Source organism: Leptidea sinapis, chromosome 5 (assembly GCF_905404315.1).
Source record: "Leptidea sinapis chromosome 5, ilLepSina1.1, whole genome shotgun sequence".
NCBI classification, from domain to species: Eukaryota; Metazoa; Arthropoda; class Insecta; order Lepidoptera; family Pieridae; genus Leptidea; species Leptidea sinapis.
The window spans coordinates 6,711,164-6,728,481 of NC_066269.1; the positions used below are offsets into that span (position 1 = coordinate 6,711,164).

The following is a 17,318-nucleotide window of genomic DNA, read 5'->3' on the forward strand; positions in this document are numbered from 1 at the left end:
ACATTAAAAAAAAATACTTCCCAAAAAAGATAGTTAAAAAAGACCGCGGCAACGTAGTAACGGAGTAGACGTTGAGCATTATTTTCAATTTTTTTGACCACACCACACAGTCACTGTGACGTGATCACCACGACAAGCACTCCCAGAACCGTCGCGCCATGAAATTCATTCAATAGTTTGGTTGGACGTGTTCCATCAAAAGCGCAATGTGAAGTAACACCACGCCACACATCGAGATGGTGAGTTGCGGTGATACTGGAACTTGGGTCACACTGTCCTTCAGAACTCGTAACAGCAGTACATAGGCTGAGATCTATAGTGTACCTAGACTTTGCTCAGACTTTACTAACGTAAAACTTTAGCGAGTGTGATAAAAATTTGACTTTTGCTTTGGGCTATCTTAATCTCAGCACAAATTAAGCTTTCAAATGATTATAAAAATAAAATCAAAGATTATGATAAGCTTACTACCACCAGTGGGAGTCTCCATTGCAAAGTATGCCGGCTAGATTATGAGTACCACAGCGGCGTCTATTTCTGCCGTGAAGCAGTAATGTGTACACGTTACAGTGTTTCGGTATGAAGGGCGCCGTAGCTTGTGAAATTAATGGGCAAATGAAACTTAACATCTTATGTCTCAAGGTGTAGAGCGCAATTATTGTAGTGCCGCTTAGGATTTTTAGGTTTTTCAAAAATGGCAGGTTGTATCAATTACCATCAGCTCCACGTCCTGCTCGTCTCGTCCCATATTTTCATAAAAAAAATACTACACTCAGCTATGATTTACGTAAGTAAAGTCTGAGCAAAGTTTAAGTACGCTCTATAGGTCTCAGCCATAGACGTCGGCGAGACGCGGGCGGGCGGTCGCGATGGCAGGTGGCGGGACATACTTGTGCCGGTGGTCCTTGTGCCTCTGCTGCGCAACACGCGCCAGCTTGTCGAGCGCTCGCGAGTATTCGTGCTCGAGGTCTGCGCGGCGTCGGCACAGCTCATGCAGCTCGCCGGCGACGCCCGCCGCCGCCTCCGCGCGCGCTTCTAACACGCGCGACTGCTCACTCAGCTGCAGCCGGATATCTATAATGTAAATCAGCTGCCTAAGTGTCTATTATTTTGAAGTGAGACTTCTAATGCGACTACCAACAATGTTAAATGTTTAACGCTTCTTATTGACACTAGTTGCTAGCCTATTAAATAAAATATTAAGTATCCTAACAATATAGAAACAAATACTTACAGCGCGTTTTAGAGTACATACATGCTGGTGCTAGCACCATCTATAGGTAAACGATGTAGACAATAGACATAAATAGTGCCGATATTGACTTTGAGCAATCTATCTCGAACAACAATGATCGCAAGAAGTACTTTAATTCACCATTATTTTATCTATTGAAGTGAAAACTTCTTTAGCATCGTTGTGATTTGAAATTCGATGAAACGAAAAAGCGACAGTAAAAAGATCAGACACATAAATTCATAATTATTAACATTAGAGATAATGAGATAGGAAGCATTACACAGTGTTTTGGTACCAGGCAATCATAGTTGAAGAAAAAGTTCTGAAAAAATGGCGACGTAAAATTAGCGAAATTGAAAAAAAACACCGAAATTTGTTGCTTCTTTGTTGCTAATTAGATGCTAAAAAATTAATTTTTTTGCTTTAGAGCAAAAAAACCGACCGCAAAAAATCGGCAATAACGCTTACTTTAAATTAAGATAGCGTGGGAATTATTTTGAGATAAAAGGAATTAGCGAAATTGAAAAAAAAAAACACCGAAATTTGTTGCTTTTTTGTTTCTAATTAGTTGCTAAAAATTAATTTTTTTGCTCTAACCGATCGGCAATAACGCTAACTTTACATTACAACGTAATACACAGTTTTCAAGAAAAACCAAAATAAAAGTTTACCCTCCCCCCTCCCTAATTTGGTAATGGGGGAAACGCCTACTATTTGGTTCTGGCACTCGCCGGCCGCTACCGCGGCACGCTACGCTCGGCTCCTGCGTTGTTTTAACTGTTCTAACATAACATAACCTAACCTAACCAATTTTAATGAATTGTAGTTGATAGAGCTTTGGTCCACGATTATAGTGCTATCACTCTTATTACAACGTAATACACAGTTTTCCAGAAAAACCAAAATAAAAGTCGACCCTCCCCGCCTCTACCAGTTTTTATTTTGTTGCTGACTCTCCCTGCTAAAACAAGCTGCACTGTGAGGAGCAACAAATTTTCACTATAGTTTTTCCGCGGAAAAATCGTTAGTTAAGCAAGCGTGGCCGGTTATTTTGTAAACCGATCTCCAACTTCTATTGACTTCCGGTTTTTATTTTGTTGCTGACTCTTTCTGCTAAAGCAAGCTGCAGTATGAACAGCAACAAATTTTCATCATAGTTTTTCCACGGAAAAATCGTTAGTTAAGCTAGCGTGGCCGATTATTATGTTTATGGCATATTTAAAAAAACATTTTTTTTTTCTTCTTAGCATCTTTCAACTACAAATTAGCAACAAATTGACCTCTATTTTCTTGATTGATCAGTCCACATTCAGTGATTCCCACGCTATCTTAATGTAAAGTTAGCGTTATTGCCGATTTTTTGCGATCGGTTAGAGCAAAAAAAATAATTTTTTAACAACTAATTAGCAACAAAAAAGCAAAAAATTTCGGTGTTTTTTTTTTAATTTCGCAAAATTTACATCGCCATTTTTTTTCACCTTGAAGAAAAGATTATACTTTAATATATTCTGACGTAAAGCGCACGACGTATTACTTATAAACATCAGGAGAACACATATATATTAGTGGTGATAGTAATGTCTTTCATAGCGATTGAAATCAGGTGTCATCCTAGCAACATGTACCAGGACTTTATATGCAGTTAAGAGGTTCATGCAAGATGCAGGTTTCACCTCTGTCATGTGTACTTTTTTATGGAAGAGAGGACAAACGATTGTACGGGTCACCTGATGTTAAGTGATGACCGCCGTCCACATTCTCTAGCAACACCAGAGGAATCACAAGACCTTAAATCACAATGTTGGTCCTTTAAAAAACTGTACGCGCTTTGTTTGAAGGTCGTATCGTCCTGGAAACATCGCTCAAGATTTACAGCTTGGTTGTTCGAGGGCCAAAGGTCCTTGAAAACCGCACTGTGGAAGAACGTCACATATCCAGATGGTGGAGATGATAATCTAATTTGTTTAGTTTCGTGTGAAGGTGGAATTCGGCGGCAGGCATCAGGTTGTTGTTGCTAACGGAAATCCAATGTGGATGCAATCGCGACACTAAGGTAATAGAAAAAAAATGAAAAGGCACAAACAATATGATCAAGGTAATCATCAGCTAAGAACGATGAATGATGATGGCCAAGTATCCTTGTCGAAATGGATCACTCGACCTTTATAATAGATGAAACAATTGACTTGAAAGGGCACCCATTTTCTTTTACTTTTCTGTAGTACCAAAACAGATTCACGTCTTTAATTTTAATAAGTGACTTGTGCGATGTTTTCGGGACGATACGACATAAGTACCTTCAAAAAAAGCGCATACACCTTCCTTCAAAGCCGGCAACGCTTCTGTGATTCTTCTGGAGTTGCAAAAAAATGTGGGCGGAGGTGATCACTTAACACATACCCGTACGCTCGTTTGACCTCCTTTTCCATAAAAAGGCGCTCGAATGCTAGGGATCACTTCCATTGCTTTTAGTTCCTTCCAGTTTTTTTCGCCAGGACTTACTACACACCATACATAGTTACGATCGGTGAGGCAGTTCACGAGTTATAACGGGTCACACAGCAAACAAAAGTTTTAACAAAGTCGTAGTAAATGCATCAGTGAATCTTAAAATGAATATTCAGCACAAAAAATGTTTCTCCGGGCAGAACCTACAGAGTATATTTAATGTATAAGTGAGGGTGACTACAGAGCGGCTCTCGCGTGCCGTACGATTCTCAGCCAGCCAGAGCAGGAAACCGTCGCGGCCGCGCACCGGACATATTAAGTTGTCATTATGATTGAAGACAATGGCCGCCCGCGCGTCCGGCTGGTCACGTACACAAACAACAATGACTGCAGCTATTATGACGAGTCCAACATTCGACAAGTGGGTACAATAGCTCGCTTTGGAACCACCCCGGGCCCTTCATAGCTCCACGCTCCACTATTGTTCCCGGACGAACAGCACGGCAACAAACTGTCCCCCAGCCCCAACAGGTTCGCCCTGCCATTGTTGAAGTGCGCGTATACAAAGGATAATTTCTGTAGAGATGGATGGATACATAGAAAATTGGGAGTAATTTTTGAATATGAATTCCGACGTGAAACTAACGCAGCGGAAACAGCTCTCAACATCAAAGTTATATTTGTAGGGGATACTATATTTTTAGTTTAAACGCTACCGTAAAGGAAACTTTAACTTGAATAATGAAACCCGAGAAACACCAGCTACTGAGGTAGATACCTACTGATGAATTAGCCGCGTGGTTTGATGTTAGTGTAACATTTTCTTCACAAGAAGCAGTACAAAATGCCTTCAGTTCTGACCCCGGAGTTCTACCACAAAAGGCATTTAAAATTTCCCGTGAGATGGCTAATCTATGGATAAAAACGGCATGGATTTCACGAATAATAGAAATCTACACAAATAAAATTTGCAAAAAAAAATTATGAACTCATCTAGAAAATTCGAGACATCAAGATTTATGAACGAAACGTCACTCAAACGGTTATCTTAGTGGTAGAGCGCTCGTACGGAATGCGAGAGGCAGAGGGTTCGAGTCCCGCATCGTTTATAAAGTTTGTTTGCAAATTTAGTTTGTGTAATTATTAAGACCAGAAGTGAGGGTTATCATTCAATTGCTGAAACTTTATTAAAAAGATTTGAAGTTGACTCGAGTTTATAAATAAAAACTTGAAGAGTTAATATTCTAGACTTAATGTGATCTGACCAACATAATTACTGAACAACCACTTTTTTACAAGTTGATCTATATTTAATAATTTACTAGATTTTTTTTAAATTTCAGATTTTTTTTTAAATATTATATCAGTAAACTGTAAAGAGACACGGAGGCATTAAAATGATTGGCCCCTTTAATCGCTCTGTCTTCTTGTAAAAGGTTTTAAAATAGTTTTCTGGTGAACATATATAAAAATGAAGCATCACAATTTACGTGAAGTTAAGTAATAATTTTGGGAGCTGTAATGGAGTGTCTGGGAGTATTGACGACTTATATTAAACGATAAAAATTTTAACAAAAAAACAACCGACTTAAAAAACACTATTCCAAAATCATCAAGGAATCATCGAAATCGGTTGGCGCGATATCGAGTTATTCGTAAATTTGTCGCGCACATACTTATAGCAAATTTAAGACATTTATGGTTTTCTAATGGATGCCATTGTCAGATCTGGACCAAATTGCAATGAGACCACATGGGAAGCACCAGCTTTCAAATAAAAAGAATAATCAAAAACGGTTCAGACAGTCGAGAGTTCTGGGGTAACAAACAATAAAAACATACCGACGAATTGAGAACCTCCTTCTTTTTTGAAGTCGGTTAAAAATACAGGTAAAAATCAGCTTTGAGAATTTAGGTGAGGTAGGTTAGTAATGTTTTTATGTATCGATATTTCCTGATACCTGGAAATTGGCCGTCTCAGCAAGCTAGCAGCTAGGCATGCATAGTAGTACATACTAACCCTCTTATTCATAATGGTCCGCTAACTTTAAACAGCCGCTTAGGAGTGTTTTTTCTCATTGTGACTTAGGTCAATAGAAGAAGACAGAGTGAGAATTAGCAATGCTTTAAGTTAGCAGACTATTATGAATAAGGGGGTAACACTTCGCAATCGTCCATATGGCCCTGGGATCTTGCTCCATTACAGTGTTTTTCAATCTTTTTTATTTCGCGACCCAATTACAGCTTTCCAGCTGAATGGGGTCGACTCCCCTCGTCAGTCAGATAAATAATTTAATTTTAAAAGACTATCATAATACCTACCCAAAACCTTTAACGACCCATATAGCCCATTGGTAAGTGACCCTGCCTACTGAACTAGAGGTACCGGGTTCGAATTCCGGTAGATGCAAAAACATTTATATGATGAGTATGAGTGTTTGTTTCCGAGTTATGGGTGTTTATAAGTATTTATGTAAGTTTAAGTATATTGTATTAAATATATCGTTGTCTTGTACTCATAGTACAGGGTATGCCTAGTTTGGGACCAGATAAATTGTGTAAAAGTGTGTCAATATTATATTATATATTATATGATTTTATGCAGTAAGTGTCAAATATTCTGGGCAATGACGTTCTATACATATGGACATATCATTCGCATTCTGATAACAGAACGGCAAAAGTGTGCTTAAAGACAATGTAAGCACACTTTTCTCCTTAGTCGTGTGTCAGCTGTGTGTCAATTAACAAGCCTAAGTGTGCTATAAAGTGCTTAAATAATACATTAACGACTCAAAAAAAGATGGTGTGACTTATCATCGGTAAGGTTTTTTTATTTATATAAGATAGATGTGCAAAATGCGGAAGTAATTTAATAAAACGAATATTTTTTCATTAAATATGGTACAATATTATTGACAAGTCCCCAGATAAGACCCGCTTGTCAGAATGGAACAGTCGGGTTTTAAATTCAAAATACGCAGCTGAAACTGAAATAGTGTTTACATTGCTGCCTATTGACCAATAATATTTTAAACAACTGAGTAAACGCAGAAATGTATAGTCATAGAAGTCGAAGGTTATTATGGTGTGATTTGTGACGTGTGCCATATTTCAGCTTTGATTTTGTATGAAGTGCATTGTCTATATGTATAGAAAGTCATTGGTTCTGGGTAAAAAGAACACAAGAGCTGGCACGGGAAGCTCTAAAATTATAAGTACCATTCGTCACTTCAATTTCCGTGTGAACTGACATGTTGACAGACATTAAAACTTAAAAGAGAAATAGACTTCACTTAGAAAATGATTCAATTCTAAACATTTCAAAAGTCCACGATTGGCCAACCTTCTCACTAAAATTGTGTTTTTATTATAGTCTACCTTGCCATTTTCCTTCTGCTTGCAACCTGCCAAGTAAATCCCTAGAAAAAACACTGTTCTATCATATTATATGTACCTTTCTACATATATACATACTACAGTGCTAACTACGCATTTAACACTAATATTGAGGAACACGATACATACGAGGGGAGGCTGATAAGTAATCTACCTAACTATGAAAGAAAAGACTTTGATGGCTAGTTTTTTTTTTATTTTTCTATATAGTCTCCTGCAAGTGAAATACACTTATGACATTTGCAAATAAGTGACTTCATGCCGTTATAATAGTAATTTTTATTTTGCTCGTCAAAATGGTCAGTCACAGCCTCCTTCATTTCTTCGCCCGTCGAAAATCTGCGACCCCTCAATTTTTTCTTTAAATCTTTGAATAAGAAATAGTCACAGGGAGCCAGATCTGGACTATAAGGTGGATGGTTAATTTCTGTGAAGCCTTTTTTGCTCAGGGCTGACCTCGCCGTTAAGGCTGTGTGTACAGGAGCATTGTCTTGTAAAATCAGAACACCTTTGCTGAGTTTGCCTCTCCGCTTTTCTTTGATTTGTTCACGAAGCTGGTCAAGCAAGTTTGCATAATATTCAGCATTCATTGTTGTATTTTTAGGCAAATAATCTATCATCAAAATCCCTTCGACATCCCAAAATACGGTGGCCATTAGTTTTCCAGCCGACGGCCGAACCTTGAACTTCCTTGGCGGCTTTTCTCCTTTAAATATCCATTGCATTGACTCTTGTTTGCTTTCCGGATCCCACTGGCGAATCCAAGTTTCATCACAGGTCACAATTCGAGAGATAGTCTCTTCTTCTTTACCTTTGACCAGGTCTAGAAATGCCTGACAACATTCTACTCGCCTTTGTTTGTCAAAGGGGGTCAACATTCTAGGGACCCAACGCGCGCTCACCTTGGACATGCCCAAATGTTCGTGAATAATTTCATGAACTCGTTCCTTGCTAATGCCCACATCTCTGGCTATCTCCCACTGCTTGATTCGCCGATCTGCAAGAATCAGGTTCTTCACCTTTTCAACATTATCTGCGGTAACAGCAGAAATTGGCCTTCCACTACGTGGGTCGTCTTCCAGGCTCTCACGGCCATGTTTAAATTGCTTCGACCAAAACTTTATGACGAATTCAGAAGGACTTGAATCACCAAACACCTTTAACATGCGCTCTCTGATCTGCGTAGGCGTATTTCCTTCTTTACTTAGGAATTTAATCACTGCTCGATGCTCAAATTTCATCATTTTACAATTTTCTTTCGACATGGTGAAAAAAAAGCCGCGCCAAAAAAACAAAAGCAAGCGAAAAAAAATAAGCGTCATAATTTTGAAAAAGGAATAAATATAGAATATGATTTTGCAGTGGCCAGTTCGATTTTCAAAACTTTCTTTAACAAAGTAGAGTTTATATCAGCCACCCCTCGTATATATAGTACTTGTAGTAGTACTTGGACGACCGAGCCTTGCTCGGATTTTTAAGGAAGTACAAAACTTGAAACCTAGCTAGATCGATTTATCGCCCCCGAAATCCACTGTATACTAAATTTCATTAAAATCTTTGGAGACCGTTTCCGAAATTAAGATTATATCATATATGTACTAGCTTACCCTGCAAACGTTGTATTGTCATATAAAGTAATTATAAAAAATAAATAATTAAAATTTTTGAGGTATAAAAAATAGATGACGACCGATTCTCAGACCTAATAAATATATCTATATATATAAAAATGAATAATTGCTGTTCGTTAGTCTCGTTAAATCTCGAGAACGGCTGGACCGATTTGGCAAATTTTGGTCTTGAATTATTTGTGGGAGTCCAGAGAAGGTTTGAAAGGTGAATGAATAGGAAAATGCTGCCAAATTAAATAATAACAACAAACTTGTTTTTCATTTGATGTGTCCATACATAATATCTATGAGAGAATTTATTGGCGCCCGGTTTGACAGTTCTGCTGTGAAATAATTTCATTACAATAACGGGGAGCATATTTTACGAAATAATTCTTGATGTTATGATATATTATTGACAAATTAATAAAAAACATTATTTTATTTATTATATACAGAACAACGTCTGTCGGGTCAACTAGTCGTAAATAAAATTTATTGTACTACAATAATCATTATATTCGATTACCATCTTGCAACTCTATTGGGTATCTGCGGATCGATGAGAACAATATTAAAATCGCGATACAAAAATAGGTGTTTATTGCAGACCGGTGCAAATTTGAAGTTGTATGTATTTTTAATGTAAAATCATAATAAAATTAAAATAAAAAAAATTGTCCAAAAATTAAAAAAAAATGTTAAGGGAGAACAACCCTTATCACTTAGAGTTATGAAAAATAGATAGTAGCCGATTCTCACACCTACTGAATATGCATATAAAAAGCAGTTTCGGAGGAGTAAGGTAACTAACATTGCGTAACACGAGAATATTATATATAAGATTCATATACAAGAATTTCTCGTTTAAAGATATAAGGGATATACTGTAGATAATACTTTTTACAGAGATATCCAAAGTACAAATACATATGTAATTCAAAAACCATCTTTGTGGCAAAGTGACAGGAGCATAAAAAAGCTGTGCACGGAAATAGCGCCGGCGGCAACCCAGATGGCGGCCATATTGTAGTACCTGCTCTACTTAGACTTTGTAACAACAACAACCGAGCTCGGCTTGTGGCGGATTGTTCTGATGTTTCGGCTTTTCATTCCCATATCAATAATGGCTACATTCCAATGAGATATCAAGTTTCTCTGTATTGAATAATATGAGTTAAATACATCTACATAATGTTCATAACAACATTGACACCTGTCTCTCAGTAGGAGAGATTACGCTTTTTTATATGCTTTCCTTTTTTTGGTGGTTTTGACCTGGCACCTTTATATAATATCCCTGCCCTGATCGTCTAACGTTTTTATTTTATGGAAAAGGAGGACAAATGATCCTCACCTAGTTGCTGGCATTTAAGGAAGGCTTTTTGAAGTGAAAACTTCTTTAGCGGCGTTGTTCACTTTTCTTGGGATTGATATAAAATGCTAAAGTCGCGTCAGGACACGTGACCTGATCGAAAATTCGTAAGACAGTCGTTGAAATTATAGATGAAAGTTGATTTTACTGAGAGATAACCTTTTAATACTAATAAAAATTGTAATAGTTCTAAAGTGTTAAATTTTTATGGAAGTAATATAAATTGTCATTTTTGTATACGATAACGCAATAAATGAATATTGTATTTAACCACATAAATGCTAGTACTTTTATACTGATAAATAAAGCAATTCGTCCGAAATTACCATTAAAAATATTCAAAAATGCACAACGTTAATGTTCAAGTTTTCACTTCTGCCGGCACTCCCGGAGTGCAACCCGTTATTTTTTTTAAGGTACGTCGTACCGACCCGGAAGCACCGCACTAGAAAGCTTGGTTGTACGTGGAAGAAAGTTCCTAAAAACCGAACTGTGGAGGAACGCCACAAATCCAGATGATGGGGATGATATTCTAATTTGTGGCGTGTCGTGCGAAGGTAGAATAAGGCGGCAGAAATCAGGTCAAACAACTCGAACAATCCTCGTGATAAATGCGGAAGAAGATAATAATGACAAGATGATAACAAGATAATGTTGTACGCCTAGGTCGTTCTTCCCATATTTCCATCTATATTAGCGCTGTAAATTTGTCTCACTATACATTGGCAAACTATCCCAACATTTATTTTCTCAACAATAACACTCACTACCACTTTTCTTACTCCACATCACTCTTACGTCATTGTTTCGTAATCTGTCTTTCAAATGGACATCACCATAAATAAGTATAGAAATCAACCAACCTCGATGAACAGTTCGTCCAAGTACCCATAACTCTCACCTTACTCGCGTTCACTTTCATTTCAGAGATGTGAATCACGTAAGACAAGAATGGCGGAAAAGATCATGGTCAAAGGTCATTCTGGCTTCACCAACTGTGGTATAATCCGGCTTAACTCGCAATAAGGACGGGCAGAACCATCGATTCGGATCTCTATTGTATTCCTCAATGTCGTCCAAATACGTATTGCTCTCGCCTTACTCGCGTTCACTTTCATTTCAGAAATGTGAATCACGAAGGACAGGAACATCAGAAAAAGAACATGGTCAAAGCTCATTCTGGCTTCACCAACTGTGGCAAAATCCGGATTGAGTTGCAATAAGGACGGCCAGAACCATCGATTCGATCTCTATGATATTCCTCACTCTGGTCCAAATACCCGTTACTCTCGCCTACTCGCTTTCACTTTAATTTCAGGGATGTGAATCTCGTAAGACAAGAACATCGGAAAAAGATCAAAGGTCATTCTGGCTTCACAGACTGTGGCGATATCAAGATTAACTTGCAATAAGGGCTTGCAGAACCATCTATTAGGATCCTACTACCGTAAGCGGCCGTATTCGATCAATAGAAAGGGTGTGGTCTTCAATCATGATAGCACATACCACAGATATAATTAGCCACTCAGCATAATTAAGAGATTTTGGCTGGCAAATAAAAGCTGGCGAGTAACGACATATAGCCATAACCTTGCACCTTCAGATGTCTACCTGTTTTTATCTCTTCAGAATATTTAACTTTATATATATCTTTAAATAAGTTGAAAACTGCCAAAACTACGGTGTATTTTTAATCAGATATTATACCTAAATTTCTATAGTAAAAGAATAATGTCACTACCTTCTCCATCGGCAAAAAGTCATCAAACAAAATGGCACATAAATAATATATTAAATACTGTACTTAATTTGTACCAAAATTATGGATGAGACTCTAACCCGCAACTCTCGTGTCCCACCTGAGCACTCTTACCAACTGAGCCAAACATCGGAAAAAGATCATGGTCAAAGGTCAGATAACGCTATATGCGCTATATGAGCCAAAAATCCGAGTGCATCAAGCAAAATTTTGGTATGTCTTGTTCAACTCTCAGGTTGTGGCTCCATCTACAGGATCTACTTTACAGTTGATAACTTGCTCAACTCCAATAATTGCATATTAGGAAACTGACTTGAGATGTTGTTCTTGCAAATCTAAACCACAGCCTGGCATGCTCAAACGGAACCCCAGAATTACGGGTTGGAGTCCCGCAATGTCCATAAATTTTGGTAAATTTGCATACTTATCAAATTTTTCTTAAAACCCAATATTAAAAGCTTCTTCTGATCGAGAGGGGGGATAAGTAGGGAGGAGATCTTATTCATATATGATATCTCATTGTTACACTGTTATCCACAATAAATCAAACCCACATCACCATGATTGCTGATAATACAACATAGGTACTTTCAAAAGAAGTGCTTACAGCATCCTAAAAGACCAGTAAAACTCCCGGGATTCCTCTGGTGTTGAAGAAGAATGTGGATTGCTGTGATCATGTAACATTAGGTAGCCCATAGGTTTGTTGCTCCTCCTCTAAAAATGTTGATACCTTGGAGTCTTAACTCAACCAAACCTATGTTTGGGTTGTCAAAAGATTGATTGACTTATTTTAGTTTAATTAAACACATAGGTTTATTAAGGTTCTGTTATTTTAAATAACCTAACCATGTTTATCTCTGAAAGGCTTCGAATGCCTGTGTCAAATGTTAAAGTTCCATAATAGAATAAATACAGTGATTTTGAATTAATTTGAATAAAATTTTATACTTTTGCCATCTTGATGTAAAATAAATATATTAATTATATTTTATTTAAGTATTTTTTAAACTAGTTGGTAACCCATAAACTTATTAAAAAAATTCAATAATTAAAATTTTTGGAGGATATAAAATAAATGACAAATGATTCTCAGATCTACCAAATATATGTGATACATAAAATTTATCGTACTACAATTATTGTATTAGATTGTCATCTTGCAACCCTATTGCGGATGGAACAGAATAATATAAAACTCCGAATACAAAAATAGGTGTTGACGGCAGACAAATGAAAATTTGCAGTTGTATATATTTTTTAATGCTCAACCATAACAAAATAAAAAAAATTATTTAGGGGTATGAAAAGTTCTGTGATTCTCAGACCTACCCGATGAGCACACAAAATTTCATACAAATCGGTTTAGCCGTTTCGGAGGAGTTTGGTAACAAACACCGTGACACGATAAGATTTAATATTAAAAAACAAGTAACTACGTGTAGTTAGAAAAATTAACTCACTGTTAAAAGCTGCAAGTTTCCTGGTGGAACCAAGTCTTTTCATGGGGGTTCGCGGCTCCAAATCGCGCTCGTCGAGCGAAGCGAGCACTGGCGCGGTGGCGGGCGCGGAGGGTGCCTCCACCGCGCACGGCGTCGTTGCACCCGAACCCGATCCAGACATCTTCGACTCGAGTAAAAGTTGTCTGTGTCTTCAACTGATATTGTGATATCGCAACACTCACAATCGCATCCACATTATGCTAAATTAATATTAAAATTTAAATGCTTTGAGTACGTACTTAATATTCAATTATTAATTCGTTAAAATATAAGTAACTTGCTTTCTTGTACGTACGTCTACAGATCTTTTAGCAGATCACAAACTCCTCCACTTTTAAACGTTATGTGATGATTTCCGTCACGAAATAAGTAATTTAGAGCTTTAAAATGTGTATTCGATATAAATATCATCTAGTAAAAATATTTAATATTATAGAATGAATCAACAATAAAATATTTTATTCAAGTCACATTATACACTGATTCACATAAATATTAACTAATTATATCCGAATGGGTGCTTGTACAATACGGATTTCATTACACATTCTTTATTTTCATACAAAACAATGCAAACACTACACTGTCGTTGCTCCCAAACCCAAACCAAACACTCCCAAACGCAGTTCACACAAAAGCGATCAGCGAGTAGCGCGTAACTGACAAATGACAATTCAATTTTTTTTAATTGATTTAGTTGCACGGTATGCAAGTCCATAGGCCTTGACAATGTATATAGTCTATTTTTCCTTACGTGTCTTAAATAGTAAACAAAGACGACCTTGAATGAAATTCACTTATTTTCGAACAATCACACATTTTAGATTTGTTTTTATCATTCATAACTATTTCATGAACACACACGCAATGAATTACACTAATAAAAGGTATTAATTTATGTTTGAAATACAATATTTTTTGCTAAAATTGAAAAAATGACAGAGCAAACTTTCGTATATAACATATCAACACACAATTTTAACATTTGGCTGTAGAGTTGGTACATTTACAAAGAATTATCGAGAATGGAAACTGAACTTTTATTTTGTTTAGGGCTTGGCACTACTTCAAACCTATCAACAGGTACCACTTACAAATAATAGTATAAACATTGAAGGTTTGCACAAGAGGTGTGTTTAATTAATCTTTATTACATTATTTTACACTATGTAGTTTTTGAACTCGGTTTTTTTTAAGTAGCTTTTTTTAAGCTATTGCATAGCTTCTATCGCGGGCCTTGAGCGTGAAGACCGAATCCAGAAATTCCGTAACGAAAATAACCTATGACCCCACTTACTAGATCTATATAGATATTTCGCCATTGTTTTTACAGTTGCCGTGGAACAGCGGTTGTCATTTAGCTTTTTGTGCAGAACGTATACGTCTTGACTTTTTTTAATTTCTTTATTTTTTTTATCACGTTTTTTTAATTTTTATTATGAATCCAAAATTGGACGAGGTAGAGCATTTTATTCATCGCAATTTACTGGAGTACACTGAAAAAGGGTCGAAAAAACTTGGTACAAATGGTAATAATTTTCCACTTATTTTGGCTGGCGATTTCAACATCAACTTCACTGATAAAAAATCAGAGCGGTTGACAACTTTTCTTCCGAAAATATTGAATTTAAAAATGATTAATGATCCACAAGAATACACAACAAAATATGGGACCACCATTGACGCGGTGTTTTCCAGATATTTAGAATATATCAAGTCTGAAACTTATGTTTCTTATTTCAGTTACCATAAACCTATAGTTTCAATAGTAAATATTCCTGAATAACTTACATGTATTGTAAGATAATAAAAATATTTTGAACAATATTAACAATATTAATTTATTTTATAAAAAAAAAAAAATGTTTTCTTATCGGTCACCACGCTCAAAAAGTGTAACTTGAATTGATATCAAAGAAAAAAAAACAAAGGAAAAAAATACTGCATAAATAAAATAAATAAATAATTATAATTGCATAAGTTGATAAAAAAATGCTATGCAATAGCTTTACCGCGGCAGTCCCCGAGTGCCACACGTCTTTTTTTATTTTTTACTTTTTAGTGTCTGTAATAGTTTGTTCTGTAGTAAAAAAGTAGTACTAGACTACTGTAGGATTTTTAAGATTACATCAGGTAAACTACAAAATTTCATTGCTTTTTATTGTCATATATTAAATTGTCTTTTTTTAAGAACTTTTGAATAAGCCTACGAAAGGTGCCACGCTTCTCGCAATATACATCCCAAGACATAGGAACGGAAAAAGGAATTGACTCCGAAAAAATGCTTTTCGACACTCTATTTCGCGTTCTTGTGAGACAGTGAAATAACGTGAAGAACGTTTGATAGCCATGAATGACATGTAGCCTAAAACGTAAATTTTAACTACTTTATTTCGGATTTAAATAATCATCCGGGTGAATATATTGTGGTTATTACTGAGAATGGGTGTAACTAACTAATACATTAACAAAATGACACCTAACAATTATACACTAAACAAGCTTTTTTAAAATACAAAGTAGCAACTCCTAACTGGGTTGGTAATTCTTTGGTACGAGTTAAATACTTTTGATATGCTTACACGTATTTCTTGAGTTACTTTGATATTTAAATTAGAATCATTTCGTATCTTAACGATCCTGACGGAATCTCCCGTTCGCTTATTTGTTATTTTTTAAAATAACATTATAATGTTATTAACATAACATTATATCTTATAAGATAGGCATATTCTTATAGATATCTAATTGTATAGTACTATATTAAATTACAAAGCGGACGGAAATCACTCACTCATGAACTGACAGCGGAGCAGAAGCGGGCTCGCGTGAAATGGTGTTCACAGATAAATGCTAATGATGTACGATCACGGACATTCTAATGCTGTTTTTGACATTGTCACAGGAGACGGAACGTGGTGTTTTGTACCGGGCAAAAAACAGCAATCTTGTGAATGGGTGTTTGAGAATGAGAGCAGGCCAACAAAAGTGAGGCAGCCGAGAAACGTTGGTAAAAAATGATCTCATTTTTTTCTCAGCTACGGGTCCCATCTACACAATTCCAATTGAAGATCAAAGTGAAAGATGCCGAGTGGTATTCTACCATTTGTTTACGCAGGGTTTTAAAAAAAGTTCGCGAAAGACGACCAATAAGCCGCGTTCTGCTACACCATAACAACGCTTCTTCACACATGGCCAACAAAACAAAGTCATTTTAGCTTCCGAAAAAGTACAACTCGTTACTCATCCTGTACATAGCCCCGACCGAGCACCCTGTGATTTCTGTATGTTCCCCAAAATCAAAGATTTGATGAGAGGCTTCACTTTTACCAATTCCGAAGAGGCAGTGATAGTGTTCAATCAGCACGTAGAAAACATGCCTTCAGATCTGTGGTGCTCCTGTGTTAAAATTAAGTTCGATCGCATGAAAAAATGGTTAAAATGTAAAGGAGAGAAAAGCAATAAACATAATATTTCGCTTCTAACATGTTGTTTTTTAAGTTACGCAAAACTTCTAATGTGACCTACGTATAGTTTGGAACCTAGAAGCAGGAGTCCTCGTCACAAATAAGAAGTATGTATACGATCAGTACGCAATATATTGTTAATTTAAAAAACACACAAAACACATTATTTAAAAAAATATATAGAGTGAAGTTCAATGAGTTTTTCCTTTACATTAAAGCATGCATTCAATTTAAACTATAATATACCTACTTGTGACTTGGAAATATCGATAGTGTCGAACTTTAGCAACAAAAACTAGTTTAAAAATTGCACATTTTTCGTATTTGTTTATATTTGTATTCGAATTTCTTTGCATATGGTAAAGCTAGATTACTTTTTCCTATTTATTAGTGTATAAGACATTATATAATTCTTAAATATTGCATTTGACAGTTAAATATTTGAAGTCGTCCTTAAGTGTGTAATGTGTAATTCGGTTTTCGGATTTTCAACGATATCCAGCCACTTCTACTTAATCTAC

The 17,318-nt window shown here is 36.2% G+C and overlaps 1 protein-coding gene across 3 annotated transcripts in view; it reads right to left on the reverse strand.

Annotated features, from left to right (window-relative positions):
* Window positions 1-13,971, reverse strand: part of LOC126964492 (rho GTPase-activating protein 4-like) — a 34,132-nt gene extending 20,161 nt beyond the window's left edge. For 2 of the 3 annotated variants that reach the window (XM_050807646.1, XM_050807647.1), the window contains exons 1-2: window positions 13,292-13,971; window positions 891-1,074 (exon numbers count right to left, since the gene is read on the reverse strand). In XM_050807646.1, coding sequence (XP_050663603.1) covers window positions 891-1,074; window positions 13,292-13,451 — 344 coding nt within the window. In that variant the 5' untranslated portion in view covers window positions 13,452-13,971. The remainder of the gene's footprint in view (window positions 1-890; window positions 1,075-13,291) is intronic. The other variant, XM_050807645.1, reaches the window with a different exon arrangement.
* Window positions 13,972-17,318: the final 3,347 nt, after the last annotated feature.